The sequence below is a fragment of the Taurulus bubalis genome (genome assembly GCF_910589615.1).
Source record: "Taurulus bubalis genome assembly, chromosome: 8".
Classification (NCBI taxonomy): domain Eukaryota; kingdom Metazoa; phylum Chordata; class Actinopteri; order Perciformes; family Cottidae; genus Taurulus; species Taurulus bubalis.
The window spans coordinates 15,397,737-15,421,631 of NC_136596.1; the positions used below are offsets into that span (position 1 = coordinate 15,397,737).

Consider the following 23,895-nt stretch of genomic DNA (forward strand, 5'->3'; position numbering starts at 1 on the left):
ATTGAGTGCCTTCTCTTTATTGCAAAAAAACATTCCAGACATACATTAAAAACATTTAGACCAGTTCAAGAATTTGGTAAAAAAAGTCACAAAATATAACCCGACAATCTTTGCATTTAAAGACCTAATCTAGAGATCCGAGCATAGCATCACTAATTTAATAGGGCAGACCATCTTGTGTTTGATTAATCATATTTCAATAAGACAAACAAAGTAGATCACCCCTATACACTCAGATCAAGGGTTCAGTGAGCATTTGATTGACAAACTGATCCTGTACACTAATTCTGGACTGGTGTTCATCGCTCAAGTAACTTATAACAAAAGTACAATTGTTTTACGAGGATAAAGATGACACGCTTACAAAGAAAGTGAAGGGCCATAAATCAAGCTGAATATCTACAGTTAAAAAAAACAAACATTGATCCCGCATCAAAACCCCAATAATGCAGAACCCAAAAATCAAGTTATTGATTAGTCTGAGTCACTGTCTCCATCGCTGTCAGCCTCCTTCACATCTGTGCTGAACTTGTACTCCTGATCACAGCCCATGTATGCATCACTCATGAAATACAGGGTGTAGTTATGCACGCCCATCGCCGGTGCAACAAAGTCCAGTTTAACCTGCGGAGGACAAGACAGATAAAAACAAAATGAGGCCCCTGCTGGTTTAAAGGGCACAGAATACTAGTGTAGCGCCGATTCAGGACGGGCTAAATGTTTAACTTGTGGTGCTGCTGATTTAGATATAAAAAAAATATTGTATTATGCAACTATTTTTGCCCCTAGAAACTTCTGAAAAAGACCATTAATTAAAACAAATGCAACACAACAGTGTACTTCAGAGTTGCACTACGTTTACCTGATGGAAGTGTTACTAGTTACGTTGCAAATTCAGATTGAATTAGAGTTAGAAATTGGTTTAGCAAACCAATGCACAATTTGAGTTCCTGTGGGCTATCTGTTCCTGCTTGTTGAGTCCAGAGAAATGAAGACATGTTTGTTTGTAACATTATCCAAAAAACAGCTTTAAGTCTTTTAGGATAAAAGTCAGCTAAAATGTAATGCAACGCATCCAGCTGCCAAAGTGAACTGCTGTAAATGAGCCAGCTGCTGTCTGCACTGTTTTCTTGATTATTCAAAGTGTATTAATATTATATGTTACATCTACATTGCACATAATTTTAAAAAGCACATGGGATACCCGGCAATACACAAAGTGTTGAGTAGATCCAATGAGCGGTAAGAAATGCAAAGAACCCACAGGCAGACAGGGATTCTTTGCTATAGAGTTAGATATGCAACTCTCACTGACCTTTGCTTTCTGCTGGAGAGTCAGCCTCTTGATAGAGATGAGACTGTTAGACTTGGGGTCACCGATCACCACCCACCAGCCCTCCTCACGTTTCTGGAACAATGAAAGAATATGTTGAAAGAAGTCATTACATGTCCAGGGAAAGATATTAAAGACATTCCCAGACATATGGCCTTTACCTGTGGGAAAAGAGGTGCGATGACAGGTCCCGTCACCTCCTCCTCCCTCTCCAGCTGAACTTGAACCAGAACTGGACTGCCACTGTGAAGAAACATAAGTCAGCATTTACCAAAAAATAACGTGATGAAATATAAGCAGCCGTTAATTAACTTTAGGATTTCTTCCTTGGCAGCAGGACTATGTATTCATTCAGTCATTACTGCAAACAATGCTGCCGACAGAATCCATACATACCTCTTGATATTGTCCTTTTCTGCTATTTCATAGGACAGCTCTATGTTGGGGTAGCGATTAGAGAAGCGAGCCACATCGGCCATCTGGGCGTCTGAAAGCTGCAGCAAAGCAGTTCTGTCTTCATCCTCCATCTCCATGATGTCAAATATACTCTCCACACCCTGAAAAAGAGCAGGGATAAGCTGGTCAGTTTCATGCATATGTGGTATATGGACCCCAGGAAGATTAGTGTGTGCTAAAGAGGCAGCTAATAGGGATTCAATTAATACACAAATAAACAGAGGCCGTGTACACTCGTATTGAACACTGGTGTACCTTATCTGTACAGCGCTTGATGTGCTCTGAGGTGAAGAAGGGCAGCTGTTTGAGGTACGAGTCCTTGGACCACATGGCCTGAGTGACCATCTGGGCCAGCTCCATAGCTGCCAGTGCAGGACTCAGCCAGCCATTACTGGACAGCACATCAACACAGGCCTGGATCAGACGAACCGCCTGCAAACAACACACAGGTTAAATATACGCACAGGAATACAATCCTGAAATGTCCAGTTCCCTCCCACTCAACAACACTCCTTGAACCTGTACCTTGCTCAGGATATCCTCTGTATCTGACTGCAGCTCAGCACTCAGCTGCATTCTGGAGAGGTGAGCTTGCAGCAGCAGGTTTGTCTTCACGTGGGGATCGTTGAACTTGGGGTTGTTCAGTTTGTGGGGTACTTTCTGTGCCAACTGAAATACAAAAAGTAACTTGTTCCAACACAAACATACTGACTGGGTAGATAAGTGTTTATGTTACTGTGATGGGTTAAAAATGTAAATTATATCAGAGTTGTGTTTGTTTACCTGTCGGAGAAGTGAATCCTCATGATGTCTAATGGGAATGTTATTGTATTCGGCAGCGTTGGAAATGATCTCAATTAGTCCACGGATCTTTGTCTTGGCATTCAGGGACATGCTGAACAACTCTGCCAAACACAACCACACAACAAGTCAGTTATGCGTTCATTAAACACATTTTTAAAAACACAAAAGTATCCATGACAGGCATGATTATTAGGCAATAACGTATTTCAGGGTGTGAGATAGGACCAATATATTGGCACAAACCGATGGTGGTGTAGTTGATGTAGTAGTAGGCAGCGATCATGCCCAAATTGAGCGGTGCTACGTCCATCTCATCTTCTATGCTGATGCACTTGGACTGCTCCAGGTCATGGAGCGTGTGTTCCACCAGCTCAGACAGGTGGTCTGACAGGTGACGATGTGACATGCCTGACAAAGCACAAAACTTGACACTTGTTCCCAACATTTTATCCAGTATACAAAACACAATATTTGTTCCTTATTTCAAAACAGTTGTTTGCTTCTTAAACCAGGCGAGACTCACCTTGCAGGTTGTAGTAGTTGGGGTTCTGGGTCATACGGCGGTAGAGGAATGTCCAAGTCAGGTAGTCCACAGCATCCTGCTTGTTCTCCACAGTCTTGGTTACAATCTCGGCATTGAAGTGGTCATGGAGGCAGTGGTCCAAATGAGACTCCACTGGGAGCGGCTCATACAGGAACTTCTTGAAGAAGTCCTAACAAGAAGTAGAAGAAACCATTTGGTTCGTTCTCACTGCCATAGAATTCACAAGTGACTGTTTCCAAAACTGAACAAGACAGAAACAACAGGATCTCTCTACCTTCTTCGAGCCCTGACACATGATAACACAGCGTCCCTCATCATCAAGCATTGGTCTGTTCGCCTTGCCCACCATCTGGAGGACGTCGTATATAGGATAGTCCACATAGCTAAGAGAAAGAGAGAACACAGAAGCAGAATGTGAATAACACAATACCTATCATGCATAGTACACACCTTAATGCGAGCGTCAACTAGTGGGAGCCTTACGCATGGATTTTTCCGTTGTAGTACTGGGTGTCCATGACAATGACGAGGTGTGCAGAGATGTTGATGCCCCAGCAAAGAGAACGAGAGGACACTACCACCTGAACAGCACCTGTAAAAATAAAAAAAATAAAAAAACGTGCGATATCAATCAAAATGATTGCGGCCTAAACCTATATAGACCAAGCAAAAAAGTGAAGCGTGACTCATACCTGAGTTGAAGAGCTGCTCCACTATTCTGCGTTCGATTGCAGACAGGCCCTCGTGCAGGTAGCCCACGCCGTTGCCCAGAGTCTCTTTAAGAGTCGAGTCATTTATTTTCTCCAGGAATGGCGCAAGGTCTTTCTCGGTGCAATGCAAGAACCTATAAAAAGATAAACATGTGTTCTTCGACCAGTGTTGAGGTGTAATGCAAACATTCGCACAATCAGTCTCTTCATCCCATGTACAGGCATGATCTCATTGTAGTGACTGACCTCTGAGGAACCACGTCGGCAGCACAGAAAGTGAGGATGTCGATGGCTGTGAGACGAGTCTGTCTCCGGGAAGGGACGAACACCACGGCTGGCTTGGAGGGAGAATGCCTCATGATGGCGTGGTATACTGGCTTAGCCATGGACAGCAGGCGAGTCTGAGTGTGACTCACATTGAAACCCTAAAACAGACCAGAAAAGTTAACAGCAAATCAGGAGCCTGAAAGGAATTCATACTGTATTGGCAGGCTGCACGTTTGTGGACAATATAGCTATTTTTTTTGTTGATTAGCACACAATTTACAGACCTGAATGTGCAGCTCCAGGGGCACAGGTCTGACGTTGGGGTGGAAGTTGAATGTGGCTGTGGTGCTGCAGCCCAGCCAGTGGGCCACATCTTTGGCGTTGGACAAAGATGAGCTGAGGGCCACGATACGGATGGGGCGCTCAATCTGAGAGGAGATGTACCTCATCCTGGAGCAGATGACCTCCAACACGGGCTAATAAAAAGAACCAAGGGAAGTTAACATGACTATTGCAGTGCAGGCCTAGTGTGTATGACATGACACGTGTTATGTTCTTACGCCGTTTTCTCCTCCGATGAGGTGAGCCTCATCCACAATGAAAAGGCTGACGTTCTGGACGTTCTTCCTCTGTTTCCAGCGGCGAGACAGGATGTCCCATTTGTCGGGGGTACTGACAATAATGTCACCTTTTCCCAAGAGCTTCAGGTCTGTGCTAGTTTCTCCTGTCAGCAGCACCACCTTTTTGTTCAGGATGTCCTGGAACTTCTGGTGCCAGTCGACAAACACCTTGAGTGACAGAAATTGACAATTGATTATTACGATGGATGGTGAAATTAAGCAATGCTAGTTTTGATAGAAAGCTCACATAAGACCCAAATTATTTCATACCTGTTCAGCCAATGCTTCCATTGGGGTGATGTAGACGCAGCGACCTTCTGCGTTGTGCAGCAGCATCCTCAGAATAGCAAACTCTGCACAGATGGTCTTTCCACTGCCAGTGGGAGCTCCAACAAACACATTGTCATCGCTGTTGTACACCGCGTTGAATACTGGAGGAATAGAAACAATACAACTTCAGTCAAGAAAACAATGTGATATGGACAGAGCGCCTCGAGCACTCCTTCACCTGAAGAACCACCAATACAAAATACAGAGTGGCAGACTGTGTTTCTCGTTCTGTACCTTGTGTCTGAATGGGGTTGAAGAAGGGGAATTTGTTCTGGTAGAGCGCCTCAAAGGCAGAGTTCCTGAGAGCAGTGACGGGCAGCGGCTGCAGGTCCAGCAGCTCAGTAGGTGGGGGGTATTTCTCTGGTAGGATCAGATGGCGGAAGGACACTGGGAGCTGAGTCTCACAGGCTGAAAAGAAAGGCAAAATAAAGCAGTTAGTTGAAATGGTAACATTGCATTGCAAATTCTATAAGCACACATGTTTCAATGAAGAACTTACAGAGCCATCTGTCTGAGACCACGCGGATGAAGTACTGTGGAGGCAGAGGCTCGAACACTGGGACAAAGAAAGTCACAAGGTGTTCGTCCTGGGCGTACTTGGCTTTGAGCAGGAAGTACTCGTGGTGGAGGATGACCTCACTGTCCACATCCTCAACCAGGATCCAGAAAGCCTCAGATGATCCATGAATCTAAGCGGGAAAAGTTAAGTGTCAGGCGGAGAAGATGCAGTTTAGTACATTGAGCAGATCGTGGGTCTACTGACTGACCTTGTCATCCCACTGGAAGTCAGGCGTGATGGTGAGCTCCACTTTCAGTGTAGAACGGGTTATGGGCTGCAGATGGACAGCCAGGTCCAGTTTGGGGAACTGGTGGACGAATTTGTGGATTGTCTTCCCCATTTTTGGCATTCGGATCAGCTCACCTGAAAAAGGTAACGCATAACTTTCAATTCAATTTATTATATATAGCCCAAAATCACAAATTTGCCTCGGAGGATTTACAATCTGTACACATAAAAATCCTGTCCCGGGACCTCACATCAACTGTTGATTGGTGCGAGCATTATGGGAGGCACAAATCCACTTCCAGTGGGGCAACTCCTAATGACTTTCCAGGCAGATGAGGGAATTCAGTTAAGCAGGTTGTCGGGGAAGAAAACTCACCAATCTCATTGTGGTTGAGGTCATAGAGACGCTCAAAGGGGAAGTTCTTCTTCTCTATCTTCTTGATCACTTCCTCTGGCAGTTTCTTGAACTGTCGCAGTGGAGACATCGACTGCCACCTGTGGAGAACAGGGATAAAGAATATCAGCAGCCTGCCTCTGCAAACAAAATACAGCATGAAGCCTATTTTGGAAAGGAAATAGTGACAAACATACATTCTTTTGTCAATCATCTTGCAAAGATTCATCGTCTTGTCTGTCAGTTGAGCCCAGCCCCTGTTGAGAACGATCTCAAATATGGCTCGCATTAACCTTCCAGCACTCTGCAAGGAAATAAAGACATAATTTAATGTATTGACACCTTCATAAACAAAAACATTTATATGGTTACCAACAGGTATACATATATATATCTTTCTTAAAAAAAAAAAAAAAAAAAAAAAGCATTTGTACTGAAGAAAACTGGAATTCAGAGAAAATTAAATTAAAATAAGAGTTGACCAAAACAATGTCAAAAGTAGGTTCTGGCGTACCTGTGTAACATACACCATGTCGGCCATGAGGGCAAAGCCTTCCAGTTTGAGTTGAGAGATGTACGCCTGGAGCAGCACGTTGATCTGAAAAGGATAAGACATCAAATACAAGGAAACTGATTTAATTAATGATTCCTAGTATCTGCACATCATAAAAACAAACAAAACCACGACCATCATCTTGAACTAATCTTACATAACAGCTGGAGATGGGTGTGAATAAGAACATTTACAGTAATCAACCACATTGAACTACATCGTTAGCACTAGAATGACTATTTTGGGGGGGAAATTAATGTATTTATACACAAATTGAACACTTATAAAATGCTACCTTAGCACTGGGCTCCTCAATGCTTTCCTTGACAGGAATGGGAACTCTTTCCAGCAGCTTCTGAAGTTCCAACTTCTCCTCCTAAAAACACAGTAACATGTCAGCATTTAAATAGAGCACGTTAAATTGAGTTTTGTTGAGGGGTATAACTGAATAACCATGAGCGACAACCATACCTCTCTCACAGTGATGTTCCTGAACTCTGATGAGAGTGAAAAGACTCTGAAGAGCTCGATCTCACTGAGAGTGGGCTTCAGCAGCTGGTTGTAAGTTTGAATGGAGTCATGAGTGATGTAGAAGTGACTGGCAATGCGTCCAAGGTCTGTAACCTGCAGGTGAAGAGGCAAAAAATGCAACCATTAAAACTGTGACGTCAGACTCATCAACTTAATAGCATGGGCATTACAAAAATAAGAGCTGATAACTGATAGATGTGCGTACCTGGAAGCTGCCAGTCCTCTTGTCATATTTAACAAGAGTGTTCTTGTCCAGGACATTGGCTGCTGTGTGCACCAGGTCTGTCCTGCGTCTCTCCAGCAGGGGATCTGCACTCCGGTCATCGTGGGAGACACCATACAGGGTGGGGTTACGCAGCATGCGCACATACAGGTAGGTGTAACCGAGCCAGTTCACAGCATCCTGACACAACAACAATATGAGACGTTATAGAAATAGTAAACTAAATTGAATATTTGCTCAGCTCCTTGTGCATCTAATGATGCATCTTTATGAGCCACTTACCTTCACTGTCTGCACATTGCCCAGTACTATCTCAGCATTGAGCATGTCAGGCAGCTTGCACACCATCTGACTCTCTATGGGCAGCTGCTGGTTGAGCAGGGACAGATAGTACTGCAGCTCTCCGTGGGACGTAATAAGGATTCCCTCTCCCTTGGTGTCGTACTGGGGACGGCCGGCTCGACCAAGCATCTGAAACGAGACATTATTAATTGAGTTACAACAGTTAGTGAGAGGTATGAAACCTTCTTTCCTGCAGTTTAGTAACCAACCAGCAGACTCACCTGCAAAATGTCCAGGGCTCCAAGTTCAGTCCACCTGCCTTTCTCTGGGCTATACACTTGAGTGCCTTTGATGATGACAGTGTGTGCAGGCAGATTGACACCCCAAGCCAGAGTAGCAGTGGACACCAGGACCTGTATGTGTCGATCAGCAAACAGATCCTCTACCAGCGTACGATCAACTCTGGTCATACCAGCGTGGTGGATAGCAAAGCCATAGGGCAGCAAATCCTTCAGTTCGAGGTTCTAGATTTAAAAAAAGTTAGTGTAAATCAAACAAGGTTCTGAACAAGCGCTAAAAACCTTTCGAATTTGGTCAACCATCTTATTTTGCTGCAGTGAAGTCTCAGGTTAGAGGCGTTAGCTCACCTTGCACTGCTCAGCCTCAGTTCTCAGCACTTCAGTAGATGCTGAACCCTCTCTGAGGAAAAGACCCAGTGTGTCCTTCTCCAAACACATGTCTCTTATGGCCCTTGCCGTCTTTCCCGTCTCCTTCCGGGAGTGGACAAATACCAGCACCTGATGGAGACAAATAAATGTCAGGAGCCTCTCTAATCTAGTAACACCTTGTTGATCAGTGCTAGTTCAGCAGGTAGTGTTGCGCAACTGACATTTTAGTCATTTGGGAATTTCTTTCATGTGAAAAAAAAAATCTGAGATGACATACCTGGTTCTTTCCAGCATGCTCCATGATCTTTTCATAGACAATCTCATTCATGATCTGGAAACGCTTGATGGCCTTCTTCTCCGTGATGCCGACATATGTCTGCTCAAGGGGCACAGGGCGGAAACTACAGAGAAAAGGATCAAGGTTATTGGAGATGAATATGCAAAAAGTGCAAACAAGAAAACACATGGAACTGCAATGGAATGCGTTTTTCTCCAAATGCATGTGATTGGTCATCCTCCAAACGACGTACCTGTTGTCAAAGTAGAAGAGTCCCTTGGCAGGATCTACACGCAGGCAGGTAGCCACATCTTCATAGTTGGGCAGTGTGGCACTGAGGCCCAGCAGACGCACATCCTCCTGGGTCAACTCCACATTGCGGATGGTTCTTGCCACCAGAGATTCCAACACGGGTCCACGGTCATCGTGCAGAAGGTGGATTTCATCCTGCACATGAGTTTTATGTCAAAACATCTGCACATTTAAAAATACTCGGCATGTTAAATGACAGAATCGTTCATCAACATATTCACAGCACTTACGATGATAATGAGTCGCACTAGCTGGGTGTAGGTACGCTCTCCGCCTTTACGGGTGATGATGTCCCATTTTTCTGGTGTGCAGACGATGATTTGAGTGGCGTTAATCTCCTCTTTACAGAGTTGGTGGTCTCCAGTCAGCTCAGACACTGTGATACCGTAACTTGCCAAGCGCTGTGAAAAGTGAGAATAATTCAATCACATCCACAGAAATTAATTGATTTAATGTATACAAATCCCTGCAGGACGGAGGTGGGGCTCACCTTACTGAAACTTCCCACCATCTCCTGTACTAGTGAGCGCATGGGTGCAATGTAGATGATTTTGAAGTCGTCCACGTTGATGGTTCCATCCAGGTTTATGTGCTTTCCAATTTCTCTCAGCATTGCCATCAAAGCAACATTGGTCTTACCAGCTCCCTGTGTGCACAAATAATACATTATAGGCAAAAACACTTTGGGAAAAACTGCCGCAATGCTTTTGGCTTTAACAAAGTTAACTTACCGTAGGTGCACACACTAGCAGGTTCTCATCTGTCTCCAAGGCTGTCTTGTACAGTTTGCTCTGGATGCGATTCAGGGTTTTGAAACCTTCAAATCCAGCCTGTGCATACTTAGGCAACTTCTCAATGGGCACAAGCACCTGATGACAAAACAATACGCAGAATGAACACATCTATACACTACTCATTGCTGAAGCTGGGCAAATAGTAATGACAACTTTACGTAATGAGACATATAACCAACAAACCTCATCATCACCAAAGGGCTTGGGTTTGAGGGCAGGCACGTGAACTTCCTCATAACCTTTGCGCTGTTTACGAAATGAGCCGTCTGGCAGTTGGCAACGCTTGTTGGCCATGAAATGGCTGCCTTGGGTGAAGGCCAGGTCATCAAGGTCGAGCAATTGTCGAGGGGCCATTGACTGTGGGATTAGAATAATAATAAGATCATGGCAACTTTTTTTTTTTTTTTTTATATACCCAATTTCCCCTCCGATACTACCCCAATGTAGTAATCTTGGGTTTGCTTATAGTGAAAACACCAGGAGGAGGTTGCAGGATTACAGTTGATTGCAGTTATTTACCTCTCCATGGTCAATGTCCATCGCTTCCAGGTCATCAACACGAGACTTCCTCAACCTCTCCCTGCGAGATCGCTCCTCCTAAGAAAAACAAAAGTCCATGAACAACTGATAGAACAGACTAAATTAAAAGAATTTTAAAAGCAAGAATTCTTACCCGAATAATATCCTCCTTCTCTGTCTCTTGCAGCTGGTAAAGGATCTTTGAGAGCTCCTGATCAGCCTCCATCTTTCCAGTGATCCGCTCCTTTTCGGCCTCACTCTGAGCACTTGCCAGCATGGTACAATACTGAACTGTATGTCAGAAGAAAGAGTGATTAACTTAAAAAAGGCACAAGATCCAATCATTTTAAATATTGTTCTACATCACTGACTTACTCATGCGACGATGCTGACGGAGAATTTTGATGAAATCAAAGGTGTTGAAGCCCAGGAGCAACACCAGCTGGTTCTCACATTCTCTATCATCGCTGGCAGTCTGTGGAATACAGAGACACACAATAGGTGAGAGTCTGAAAAATATACATGTATATGGGCCGAATCAATAGCTCACAAAAGACATTACATACCTTGAGGATTTCTAAAACTTCATCAGCTTTCTTTTGGGACACAATGGCATCATCATAGAAACGGCTGAGCTGACGCTGAAGCCAGAAGGCATCAATGTCTCGAGGATGTAGATCTTTTTTCTTTGCAGTCATTACGTCGCCTGTGGCACCAAGCTAAATTACAAGTAATGTATTAACTTTCAGTGAGGTGTTGTGTGTAATAATTCAAAAAAGGTACAACTATCTTTATTAATATTGATTCAGAAGTTGCACTTACGTTGGCTGAAAGAGCGCAGCCCACACCTGCCTCCTCTCCTTCGCTGTCTTCGTCTGAGTGTTCGTCTCGAACCTCTCCAAACTGGTCTTCATCACCCTCCTAAATAATTAGGAAAAGAAAAACCAATGACACAATCTACCTACAACTCGGAACTTGCAGCTAAAAATCAGGAATAATTTATGATTCTGAATGATTAGGGAAAGCCCTCACCTCCTCATCAGATTCAAACTGGACATTCACACCGTAGGTTTCATCAATGTTGTCGTCTGTAAAGGTAAAACATGGTCAACAATCAAAGGAATATTTACATGGAAACACTAAAAATGACTTACTAATAACATCATTAACGTATTAATAATAACTACTTCATAGTTCATTCCCGTATAATTACCCATATTCTGTAAGTCCTTGTCGCCTCCGTAGTCGGAGATCTTCTTGCCCAAATTAACCAACACATGGTAGCGGGTGTCCTCAGCAGGCCCAAGAAGCTGCTCTACTTCACGCCGCCTTTCCTTGTCCCTCATTTTATCATTCTTCAACACTGCCAATACTTCATCTGCCGCTCCACACAGAATATCACGAGGCTGCAAGAAGACATAATAACAAGGTCAATTAAAGCTTCGGGAACTGGTCGCTGATGAAAAACACAAGCTGACATTTAAACAGGTGTTTTTAGAGTTTACCGACCTGATCTCCCAAAGCAGCATGGATGAAGCTAAGCAACACTTCATAGGTCTCTCTGGTTTCTTTGGTTTTGGGCTTGTACACAATGCCGACCATTTCATCAATGCCTTCAGACAGGAGAGTATAACCCTTCATTTTCTTGATGTCGTGTCTGTCCTCGTCTCTTTTTCGCCTCCTGTATAGACAGAACAAGACAAGAAAGGAGTTAAGAGTAGTCACTTAGTGATGACCACATATTGGAGGTGTATTATGAAAATCATACATTAAGTTATTTAGCCATTTATAAAGTAGCCAAATATAGTCCAGACCATAGCAAATTGATTTTCCTACCAAGGCAACCATTCATTTCAGTACAAAATGAACACCCCCTGGCAGACATTTATGTTGAGCTTTTCCATGTAATATTCCACAAGAGCAAAATAAAACTGCTTATTGTTTTGAAACAATGTCTGATGTAGTCATGAACTGGTGAGAATATATATGTGTTCAGTGTTGATTGACAAATCATCATTAAATATCAATAATTATTATTTTACTATGACCTTCTAAATTATTGAAAATATACTTTTTTCAAATCAGTACGCTATTTTGATTTCGCAGAAACGATGAAATGTGTTGACAGCACGTACTTGTCTCGTCTCTCCTCCAGCTTCTGAGGTTTGGTCCTCTGAGCCTTGTCGCCCATCTTGGTGCCCTCCAGCTTCCCCACCAGGGACAGCACCTCTCCGTTGGGCTCATCTCTTCGTGTGCGGTCGATCAGGGAGCGATCGGCTTGCAATACCAAGTTTGAGTTCTAGCAGGTCGATACAAACACAACGTAACGGTAAAGACGATCCGCAGCTAGCAATACGTCACCACGTCTCCGTGGTGTCGGCTAAGCTGCATGCTAGTTAGCAGAGTTGCTAGCTACACACGCAGCAGCTTGAATACCGTAAAACATGTTGCATGTATTTTTTAGCACACTTCTATTAAAGCACTTTAAAGTACTATCAGAGCCCGCCCACCCCCACTTCCAATATGTTATCACGAATGAGTGTCTCTTCAAAACACACTTACCGCTTTGTACTCGTACTGCAAGCTACGGGCAGTAACGTCCGCCATACTGCGAGTTTGGTCTTTAATAAACTTTTACTGCACTTTACTAAACGTGAACCAGCCCGCTGACTCAGTACACCCAGAGCTGTCTTCACTCTGTCCGGTTATGTTGACGCTGGGATCATCGTGTTTGGGTTTTAAAGCGTGAGGCGGTTTCCAAAATGTCCGAGTTCCACACAAGTAACCGCGTCTCTCGTTCGTCACAAAAGCGGTTGTACTAGCACGAGCGCACAACAAGCCAACGGTTTCCGTTTCCGGTGTCAAAGGTTAAAGCTGGTGCACGGAGCAAGGAGCGCCCCCTGGAGGCTGTGTTTATCTCACCCACAATAGAGCGTTTGGCAGAAATCAAAATTCAACATGGTTTCTTAAAAATATTGATTAATTGGTAATTAGCACCCACTCACAGCCTGTTCATTACGTACAGAAAATGAAAGAAGTGATGTGTTATCATTAAATTCAATCATTGCTAATTGGTTCATGGTTGAATGCACTTATTGTAAGTCGCTTTGGATAAAAGCGTCAGCTAAATGAAATGTAATGGTTGTCCTATAACCACCTTAATGTTTGGCTTTTGATTCCTGGCTGAATCCAGTTTTGTTTTTAATTAGAAAGACAAGGCTCAGTGCCCCCAAATAATCAACTCTATCAGTACAACCGCATTGTTAATGGGGTCCCCAGCTGCATTCTCTGTGATGCCACAGTACAAGTTCAGTATTTATGAAAGAACTATAAAAGTATTTATTTATGTATTTTCTGAAGTATGCTGCCTAATTTAGATGTCAACATGTCTCGTTGCTCCAAACATTAAAAGGGATATTCTAATATTGAAGGTAAATGGGCTGCACTCACAGCCTCTACACCCAGATGGCAGCATAGAGTGTTTTCGAGTCCAATGCTTTACTCAAAGATACTTTGTCTTGTGAACAAGAAGAGTCAGTGATCGAACAATCAATCCTATGATTGAGGGACAACCCATTCCAACTTCTGAGTAACAACATCTTCTATACATGTACAAATGCTTCCTGTGTATTGTGAATGTTCATTATTTATGGATGTTGAAGGGAGTTGCACAAGTATATGTGCAAATATTTCACATGTTTATGTGTGCAAATGTACATTTTTTGGTCCAAGTTACTTCTCGTACTGATATAGTATGAAATGTAGTAAGCACTTATGGGATGATGTAACTGAGATAGACGCACATACAAAGTGTGTAGTACAGGAAGATGAATTTAATGTGGGTGTGACCGTTTTCTTGAGAAAGAATTGTGTGTTCATGTTTGTCTTTACTGTCTGTGGCCTCATATAACTTCCATCTCCTTTTGCACATCTGCCAATAACATCTGTAATTTTACTCGATTCAGAATCTCTGATGTTTTACATCTCCTGAACCAACCATTGAACCTCAGTCACACCCAATAGCAGACACACACACACACATGTGCACACACAAAGAGAGGGGGTGACACAGATAAATGGGCTGCACACATCAGTGAAACAAATTATAGGTTAGTGTGCATGTGGGGGGTTGAGGGATTACTGACGACACACACACACACACACACACACACACACACACACACACACACACACACACAGATTAAGGATGTCTGTAGTTGTTCCAGGTCATATTTGACGTATGTTGATCCTTCTCTCATCTGTCAAGGCATTACTTGTGAAGTGCACTCTTGTCCTCTCTGGTTCAAAGGACGTGTAGACTTGTGATTAACAGTAAGGATGACAGTGATTCATTTGCCTTCTAATTCTTTGTAATTACAGCTGGATCTAGACAGCTCAATAAATATATTACATTTGAACACCGAAATGTTTTCCCATCCAATCTGTGTTTGTGTAAATCCTCCATTGTACTTTAGACTTGTGTCCAGACAATGTGATCTGTGTGGCTTCCTGTCACAGGGACGCCACATGAGCACACTTCAGCTGTCTGAGCAGCTGTTGCTGTGACGCCATCTGTGAACACACTCAGCCCCAGAGCTCCCTACAGGAGAGTGAGAAAACACATTGTCTCTGAAACACACACACACACACACACACACACACACACACACACACACACACACACACACTATAAGAGTCCTGCACATACGGCCTACATAGTGGAAAAGGATTGCTTTCTTCCAGGAAGAGTCTCTTGAGCGAGGTTGGGCTGCCACAGCTCTGTATTTCGGACAGGGTTAGCCGAGGTAAGGTATTAGAGGCTGGAGCTCCTTACATGTAGCTCCTACACTATTCTCCTCATGGCTGACGTTAGTTCCACAATGTTTACTCATAATCGTCTTTTGCTGATTCAACACTCACTTCATCTTCCCAAAACAGCCATATTTTTCATATATACAATGGTATAATTACCTAATGACCATGTTTACTCTATTTAAAAGTTGCCCCTTTGACCTGACAGGTCGATATGTCTAGAGGTGCAGTACTTAGTAGTAAAAAAAGCCAAACACATTCCACTAAAACTCCAACAATATTGAGAAATGAGAAAATGGTGAGCTGTGAAAGTCAACACACAATGAAGCTTGGTAATGTCTCTCTGTACAGTTTTATTTACATGATACTATTCTGTCGTAATGCTGGATAGCAAGATTATATGTAATACATAAATATCAACACAGTTTGTTGTTTTTTCATTTTTTGTACAAATTTGCATATAACTAAGAATCAGAAAGGAAAAACTCAAAATTGATACATACAGTTGTCTTTTAAATGAAAAAAAAAAAATCCTTAAAAAGGCGGTGGGGGGTGGGGGTGGGTGGACAAAAGGAGGATTAACACAAACATACATGGGCATCAATGGGTCAGGCAGCCATGAAAACACACTTTTGCACACGCTCACAAATATACACCCACACCCACACTTCTCTACGGTGCTCTAAAGCAGTCAGACCAATAGCTGTTAGACAGATGAGAAGTTACATCTAATCTTGGTATCTATTATTTTTCATAAATCTAGCTCTGGCATGCTCCTGTAGTTCTGTAAACATGTGCTGATAAACTGGGTAGATCCACAGACAAAAAGGTTGGGGAAACACACACACACACACACACACACACACACACACACACACACACACACACACACACACACACACACACACACACACACACACACACACACACACACACACACACACACACACACACAAACACACGCACACACACGTTCTGTTAGCGTATTTAAAAATAAAAATAAAAATCATGGTTCACATACCCTAATTCCACAAATGCATGCGCTAACATCAGTACAATATTAATGGAAGAAAAAAACAAAATTAATAAAACAAACAGATAATTGTCTCTCAGCAAATAAAATGTCTGAAACCCTAAATTGAGTGAAGTCAAATATTTCTGAAACACTAACGCAGATGAAGAGTAACTCATGCATTTATCCCATTCATTCATGCTCCTACAATATTGTCGCTTAAATCCACCAACCCTCAGGCCACACATCAGCACACACAGCCCTGCACTAGGAGTCTGCGATAACAATATGAGCTCAGACCAGTTTGGGAACTCCTTTACCAATCACGTCCATTGAAAATGTTTAGATTTAGTGAAACTTGGGAGTAATTGGTTTGTCCCTGTCTAGCATGATACCTCCAGCCATAATGGAAACAGCCTCATCACAATCAAACCAATCAGTCAACACAGGCATGCTGATCAGAGGGTCACTGAGGCTGACTATCAAGATGATCCATGGTTCTGCTGGGGTCAAAGCTGATGAAAACAAAGTAAAAAAGAAGACAACAAAGCGTAACACAGCAGCTGTGAGGTAGGTAAAGCTAGGAAAGAACGAGACAAAGTAACAAAGCCCCTTGTGCATGGTGGGGGACAGTTGTACGGTTCTCCAAACAATGACCGACTCCAGTACCAACGGAGCACAGAACAAGAAGTTTAAAGGTTGAGGGACACAACTTGTGTGGACTGTTACTGTGTAGTCTGAATGCTTTGAAAGACATGCTTGTGTCTGACACATGACAGGGTCTCAGTAAAATGGCTGTTTACGGTTTGGCACAAAATGGCGCCTGGTTTGGGTGAGAGGTGCACAGCATATGCTGGACAGCTGGCTTGGGCTGCTCTTAATAAGACAATACATATTCTTAAAATAAAAGAAAAAAAGAGGACTGAACAGCCGCAAAGTCACACCACAGAAAGTAGGATACAACAAACTAATGAATTAATAAAAACAAAAGAGGAAAGTGATCATTCATGCATCTCCCTCAGACAGGATCTTTAGATTTTTTTCTTCTTTTTTCCATCATTTTCTTGAGGTTGTCATTTTGTAAATCAAGTCCTTTAGATCCTCACTTCGCCACTCATGCCAGTGCTCCTTTCAAAAAGGTTCACACTCATTCTCCAGTCTTTGTCAAAAGGTGTTGTCATTGTTGCTGCTTCTGTTTTGTAAAATCTATATTCTCTGAATCTTGTCAGCCACCACCACAGGGTTCTCTTTACGGATCTTGGCGGCAGCCTCGGCCTTGTAATCATAGGGACAGTTGTGCTTGTCGGAGTACCGGTGGATGCCACAGAACAAGTTGCCACAGCGACAGTCGAACCCTGGAAGCACAAAGGTCAGGGGTCAAAGCTACAACAGGAGAGGTGAAAGTCTAAACTAGAGAGATGGGAAGAAAAAACGCTTTGTCTTTCCATCTATGACCAGTAAAACAGTCATCACAACCTGCATCACTGACAGTAATAATGTTGCATCAGATGCTCCTTCATGCCCCCATCTGCTCACCTGTAAGGCCCACCCTTTTGCGGCACATGAAGCACCTATTCTTCTTGGGTTTTGGGGTGTCACCCTTGCCTTCTTCACTGCTGGAAGAAGCTACAGGAGAAGGGCTAGAAGCAGCAGGCTGGTTTATAACTACAGAAGAGAAAGAGAGGAGAAATAAAATAAGTTTTAGTCAATTATCTTGAATTTGCAAGAGAAGGACATTAATACTGAAATTATCTCCTTATCTCTAAATTGCCCCCTCTTTTTCTTGTCAGAAAATTGTGCACTACACTGAGGAAGCCTCTGGCAGGCAGCATCCAATCTGAGAATGGCCTCTGGTGTAGAGGTATTTTTAAAACTGTTTATTTTTAGGCCTCCCCTCTTTCTTGGAGGCTGTAAGTAAAACCAACAGTTGGGTTTAAGGTATGCAGCGAAGCATCAAAAATAAACTGTGGCTACAGTGGGTCCTGCAAGGCGATGATGTTTGCCTTAAGAAGTCTGTATCCAACCATTCATCTTCATGTGTCTGTTCTTTGCCCGTGTGTCACTTGTTTATATCGGCTCGCCTGTCGGTAACTACATTTGTGTCTTAGTGAGTGTGTATGTCTTACCAGGCTCTAATGGTTCTGGCTCCTCTCTCGAGATGCTCATCTCTGTCATTTGTTGGGTCACAGGAAGAGATCCTTGAACATTTCTGAAGCTTCAAATAAAAAAAAGGGAGAAACTGGGATCAGCAGGAGAAAAGAAACCAGCAGTTCTCACATTCACCAATTACTAACTACCTTCAAAATCTTAAAAAAACACAGCACTACTGACCGAGACATGTCTGGTGAAGAGGCAGGGGAGGCATCAACCTTGGCTAGACTGGCTTCTAGTCTCTTGATGGCTGAGGCCTCTAAAATAGGACTACCAGCTGAGCCTAGGTGAGAACAGAGTATACTCCATTAGACAAAACAGTAAACAAAAACATTTGAAATCAATACAAAATATGCACAATCATAGGTGGTAAATGGATTGTATATCAAGAAATCCCCAAACTGTATTGATAACCCAGATCAATAATTTGAAATCTCTTCTGTGGATTTGGGAATATACCCATTTTTTCTCTCAATTCAAGATAATCTCTCTGCTCTTTATACCGTGTCTCTCTGCTCTTTATACCGTGTTTGTCTTGTTTGAAAACTAGGTCTCAACAAGTTGCCAGTGTCACATTGTGAGAGAAACTTTAATGTTTGATCTTAGAAATATTTAAAAAGGAGTGAACACCCACCTAACCTTGAACACTGTAATGAAAAAAACAGCTGTCTTTCATTACCAAGAGTGGAAAAACAGAGAGGGAGGGCAGGGGAGGAGAGCTGGGAAAGACACTGACTGGCCTGGAACTGGTTGTATTTCAAAGCAATGTCTACACTTTCTTGAGTCCCTCCTTATCTCAAGTTGTAAATATATAGTTTATAGTACATCTATTTGTTTACAACACAAACTGGGCTTCTGAAATCAATTGAGGGTGAAATCATTTTTACTTTTTCTGAGACACAGACAGAGTTCTCCATCTCTATTTTTGTGTGTGAACTAACTTACCCATAGGGCTGAGGGGGCTCATGCGGTCGCTGCTCTGCTGTCGTGTCAGGTGGTCCTTATAGCATATGGAGCACATGCCATTGGTTCTTGGGTTGCCATAGAAACCGCAGCCTGTGGCACAAAGCACCGGGCTCTGGTTCGTCTCTTGGGCCATTGCTAACAGAACGAGAGAAACAGAGTGAGAATTAAACCGACAGACACACAGAGCATTTCCCTGCACCAACACATCAATGTGAAATACAACTGAAAGCTACAATGTTTTCCATCACGGGGCACATGTCTCTGTTAAGACGCTGCCGTCCTGCCAATCTGGTTCCAAAGACACTTGGCTCAGAGATAACCGGCGTCATATTATGAAAATTTGAAAACGACATGCTTGTCTCTTTCGACTTGCCCTTTAGCCTGAATACAGTAATGAACGCTTCGACACAGGAAGTCCAGAGAACAAACAAACTCGCTCTGTTCTGCTCAGCACCTTGGCAGAAGCTGGATGCTGTTCTGTCCCACAGCTTTGTTCACTGTTGCGTACCCCTTTTCTTCCTACCATCCCCTCCCTGCAATTCTGAGAATAGTTGGTATGGCTCTTCTTAACATTTCACCCATCATCTCTCATTTTCATATCTGTATAGTGCTTTAAGAACAACTTCAATCAATCGCCCCCCTCCAAATAATCTTATCATGTAGCGTTACATAGTTGGCATCACTTAGTTCATTCTTCATAACTAAAGGTAATTGTGTTAAATGCGTCAACACAATGTGATGATAATTACATGACCAAATATGACTCTTCCCTATTACTAACACTGCCTCATCAGTCTTCCTCCAGATAGACACCAAACTAAGCACTGACTCACTGGCAGTATCTCTGCCACCAAAAGAACAAAACAGTTACAACTACAAACTGTTTGTACCAAAAGACACGAGATAGGAAACAAAGTAGGTCAAAAGTTTCAGTTTCCCATCCCTCCCCCTGTGATTCTTACCCCACAAGACATTTAAAAACCTCTTGAGTCATTTCTCCCTTCACATAAGTCCATAAATAAGTGTGTATGTGCGGAACTTGGCAAAATATATAGCCCTATGACGCCGTCACACTGCTCTGCTACAATGTAATACAACAGGAAGTTGTGTAAAGGGAGGCGCTGCCTTTGAGGCAAAAGATTGAAAACACCTTGATGAATGAATGAACAACAGACAGGAAGTTCGAGATTAGCTGGGTAAGAGACCTGCTGTCTGCCAGTCCTGCCCTCACTGTTTTACAAATTGTCTGTGTGACTGATACCAGACCCTCCAGAAAAGAAAACAACAAAGCCAACAACTACCAGCGAACCATATTTCCCTTGTAAACAACCTTTGGCCCTGTTGTGCTGTAACATGTCAGCTGCTTGCTTGTGTTGTTGAGAAGCTTGTCTACATTCTGGTCACGGACACAAACAGGACAGACAAGCTTAATGTTCCAGGAGAGGCTGGCAGTTGTTTAAGAACGTCCTGTCAGTTCACTCGAGGTGTCCTGGCCTCCCCAACAGACTAACAAGTGCCATTAAATCTTGAGCTACCACTCCCCTCCTCCCCTCTTTATCTACCCCCGCACGCTATCACTGCTGTGTCAACAAAGGTTTTCCTTGGAAAAGCCCACAAAGACCGTCTCTGCCTTTGAGTCATGTGTTCAACTGCTGACTGCTGAAAATACAAGACATGACTGACCTAGGTTAGTAACGTGTAGCTGGACAGGAATATTCCTTTGCATGCGATGACCAGTATCATTCACTTAAACCCAACACCAGTTCAATACGTTGACAGCTACATTTGGGCTGTACAATTTGAGCTACACATCCACCCCACAGTCTTGGACAAGGTCTTTGAGTAAAAGCAGCTCCTCAAATGAAGGATATCAACTCAAACTGAGACAGACTACATCACATCTGTCAAGAAAAAGGACCATAGCTGCTAACAGATTGACCAGGACTGTTGACTTTCTGGCACAAAGGTACAATGGAGAGTGTGGCTCAGCTGTCACGTTTGGGCCCAGCTGTCAGACAAACAGCCGGCATGTTCACCTAACCTCTACCAAGACCTCTCACGAACCTGAGATAAGGTAGGAGGTGAAATCACGCCACATTTCCCCCATCTTTCAATATGGCACGAATGGACTGCATATGAATATTTTATGATTAAATTAGGTCTTTTAGAGAGTAAAGCACACATGATGTGCATGACATACAACTGATTGTTGTTTATGTTGGTGTTTATCACCAACTGGAGCTACTCATCCAACCACATTGCTTGATCATAGCTACAAGACTGCTTAGTGAGCTGAAACGTCATAATATGACATATACAATGCATTGTGAAATACTCAACATCCGACAGGGTAAGTCAGGGGGTTTCCAGCAAAGGACAGATCACCAGGCAGTCATTCACCACCAACTTCCTTTCATAAAAACCTTAATAATCAGAGCAATAAAATGTGAAAACTGATCTAAATTGTTCTGTTTGTTCTCTAAGCGATGTACTCGACCATTGGACCCAGTTTAAACAACATAGCTGTGAAAATCTCGAGCAAACAAAAGGGGGGTACTGTTCTCCTGTATCAGACACAGGTCTAACGTTAGCTCTTATTTCAGGCCCTGCTGTGCTGAAAACTACTGAGTCACACTGAAGGACAGAACAGGAAAAAGCCCACTGTTTGGTTACACGCACTCAAATTATTCTCCTAAAAAGGACACAATGTTGCAAATAATCGTCAGACGCCGTCAGGAAGGCAACAGCACTGACGTTTTCTGAAATAACCTACAGTCTAGACAGTGTGGTCTCTGCTCCCTTTGTTTCTTCTTTCTTCCTTTGTCTGCAATCTCTCTGCTTCCTGTTTGGACATCGTTCTGTAGCTCCCTCGTTCTCGCAACATTTCTACTTATTTCCGTTTTCTACGTGTTTCCAACGAAACAATGTGAACAACCTCGACTGTATAATCACACTTAAGTCCTAAGAAACGACTTGGTGGGGCCACACAGCTCTTAACACCGAGCAAACCTGGTGTTCGTCAAAGCTAAAACTACCAACACCAGGGGCAAATATGTACTGGCAGGTCGTTTAATTTTTAACTAAATGATCTGTAGTAATTTCAGCGCAACTCTTTCGCTCTACTTGCAGATTCGGCTTATGATTTTTCTATTTCTAGACAGGAATTAGCTGGCTTTGGTTCCCCATCCCCCAGCTCGGGACAAATAGAAAAACAGAGACAGCGACCAGCACTAGCTAGCTCCCTCCCTTGTTTTCCCCCTAAACCAGACGGAGTCACGTTTGAGGGCTTGTGATGTTTCCAGTCAGGAGGAGGAGATGGTGGTGGTGTTGCTGGTGAAAACTTCAACGGGCCAAAGACCAAAACGCTTGTTTACCACACAATAGCACCACCACCACACACCACCTGACCTTTCAATCCACCGGTAAAGGTCGCCGTGACCGACCATCAGCTTAGTTAAACAGCCCTCTTTTCGTTGTTTACCTCGTAAAGCTGAGCTCACTTCAAATTTCATCCTTAAGAAAAAAAGCAATAATCCAAGATCATCACCTGCTAAAAAACGACGAAGTTTCTCGCGAGACGACGGAGGAAAAGTGGCCGTTTGTCCTGGCAGAAGAAAAAATGTCGCGGGTTTCAGATCCTGGTCCTTTACTCTTTCTATCTGTGTCTGTGTGCCGTTGTCCTTCGGTCAGACGGGTCTAGGTGGGTTTGCTTCTCCCTTCCTCGCCCTCCTACCTCTCTCTCTCTTCCTCTCTCCGTCTCCCGTTCCTTCTGGATGGATGTTTGTTTCCTTCTTTAGTAAGAGGAGTGGCGGATGATGTCACGGGTAAAACAACGTGTCGCCATTGGCTGACCGCGGAGCCCCCGAGCGCGATGTACAGTTAAGCGAGGCGATGGGAGGGGGGAGTCGGCAGTGCGCATGCGTGCAGTCAGTGTTGCGTTATTACACATCTATTCGTCATCCGCCTACAAGACCACGAATCTGTGTTATTGAGTAATCCGCCTAAATGAATGGACAAATAAATTATAGAGCTGACATGACACAATTTAAATAAATATATGATTATAAAGAGGATGTTCTTCTGGGAAGGCTTCTTTGTACAATATTGTATCTGTGAGAAGCCACTATTTCTTGAAACTGCCTCGCCCCTCTTCCTGACACACACACACACACACTTGTTTTGTTGACATTGAGAGTGTAAACAAGTTTTTCTGGGGGGTAACAACAGACAAAGAATCAAGCAGTAGGGGTGGATTATACCACAACATTTAAAACTGATACCAAGTCAAATTGGGGCAAGGATCACATATATTGCTACCGTTATCAATACCTTTTTATAATTAAAATTGGTGAATTGGATATCAAGGCATATAGGCGGGTTCTGAATAAATTTTTATTCATCTAGTGTCATTTGTCAAGGCATTTGTATTTATTACTATTGTTGCTCTAGTCCGTAAATCCATGTCAAAACAAGACTCAATAGGTTTTTACTTTTACATTGTAAATAAAACCCATATTTGATCAGTGTCATCTAAAATATGTTTAATGTGT

At 43.1% G+C, this 23,895-nt stretch overlaps 2 protein-coding genes across 2 annotated transcripts; both read right to left on the minus strand.

The window, feature by feature from the left end:
• Position 1: 1 nt before the first annotated feature.
• snrnp200 (small nuclear ribonucleoprotein 200 (U5)) lies at positions 2 to 13,166 on the minus strand. Its single transcript, XM_079222154.1, has 44 exons — positions 12,967 to 13,166; positions 12,540 to 12,703; positions 11,914 to 12,085; positions 11,618 to 11,810; positions 11,437 to 11,492; positions 11,227 to 11,325; positions 10,971 to 11,123; positions 10,780 to 10,879; positions 10,559 to 10,695; positions 10,405 to 10,482; positions 10,069 to 10,242; positions 9,823 to 9,960; positions 9,582 to 9,737; positions 9,322 to 9,492; positions 9,033 to 9,226; positions 8,780 to 8,903; positions 8,482 to 8,631; positions 8,116 to 8,358; positions 7,835 to 8,023; positions 7,535 to 7,732; positions 7,270 to 7,422; positions 7,094 to 7,174; positions 6,760 to 6,843; positions 6,443 to 6,549; positions 6,228 to 6,346; positions 5,832 to 5,986; positions 5,564 to 5,753; positions 5,299 to 5,472; positions 5,005 to 5,165; positions 4,675 to 4,902; positions 4,399 to 4,590; positions 4,094 to 4,272; positions 3,830 to 3,981; positions 3,621 to 3,729; positions 3,412 to 3,520; positions 3,117 to 3,306; positions 2,837 to 3,001; positions 2,573 to 2,694; positions 2,315 to 2,458; positions 2,045 to 2,221; positions 1,730 to 1,890; positions 1,495 to 1,576; positions 1,316 to 1,408; positions 2 to 624 (listed from the first exon to the last, which is right to left on the minus strand). Exons 1-44 carry the CDS (start codon positions 13,009 to 13,011, stop codon positions 475 to 477), a joined length of 6,411 nt encoding a protein of 2,136 aa, XP_079078280.1. The 5' UTR covers positions 13,012 to 13,166; the 3' UTR covers positions 2 to 474.
• A 2,391-nt stretch (positions 13,167 to 15,557) lies between these two features.
• On the minus strand, positions 15,558 to 23,087 carry zfand5a (zinc finger, AN1-type domain 5a). Its single transcript, XM_079221895.1, has 6 exons — positions 22,893 to 23,087; positions 19,325 to 19,480; positions 18,560 to 18,662; positions 18,355 to 18,443; positions 17,765 to 17,893; positions 15,558 to 17,583 (listed from the first exon to the last, which is right to left on the minus strand). The coding sequence occupies exons 2-6, from the start codon at positions 19,476 to 19,478 to the stop codon at positions 17,435 to 17,437; spliced, it is 624 nt and encodes a 207-aa protein (XP_079078021.1). The 5' UTR covers positions 19,479 to 19,480; positions 22,893 to 23,087; the 3' UTR covers positions 15,558 to 17,434.
• Between the last annotated feature and the right edge of the window lie 808 nt (positions 23,088 to 23,895).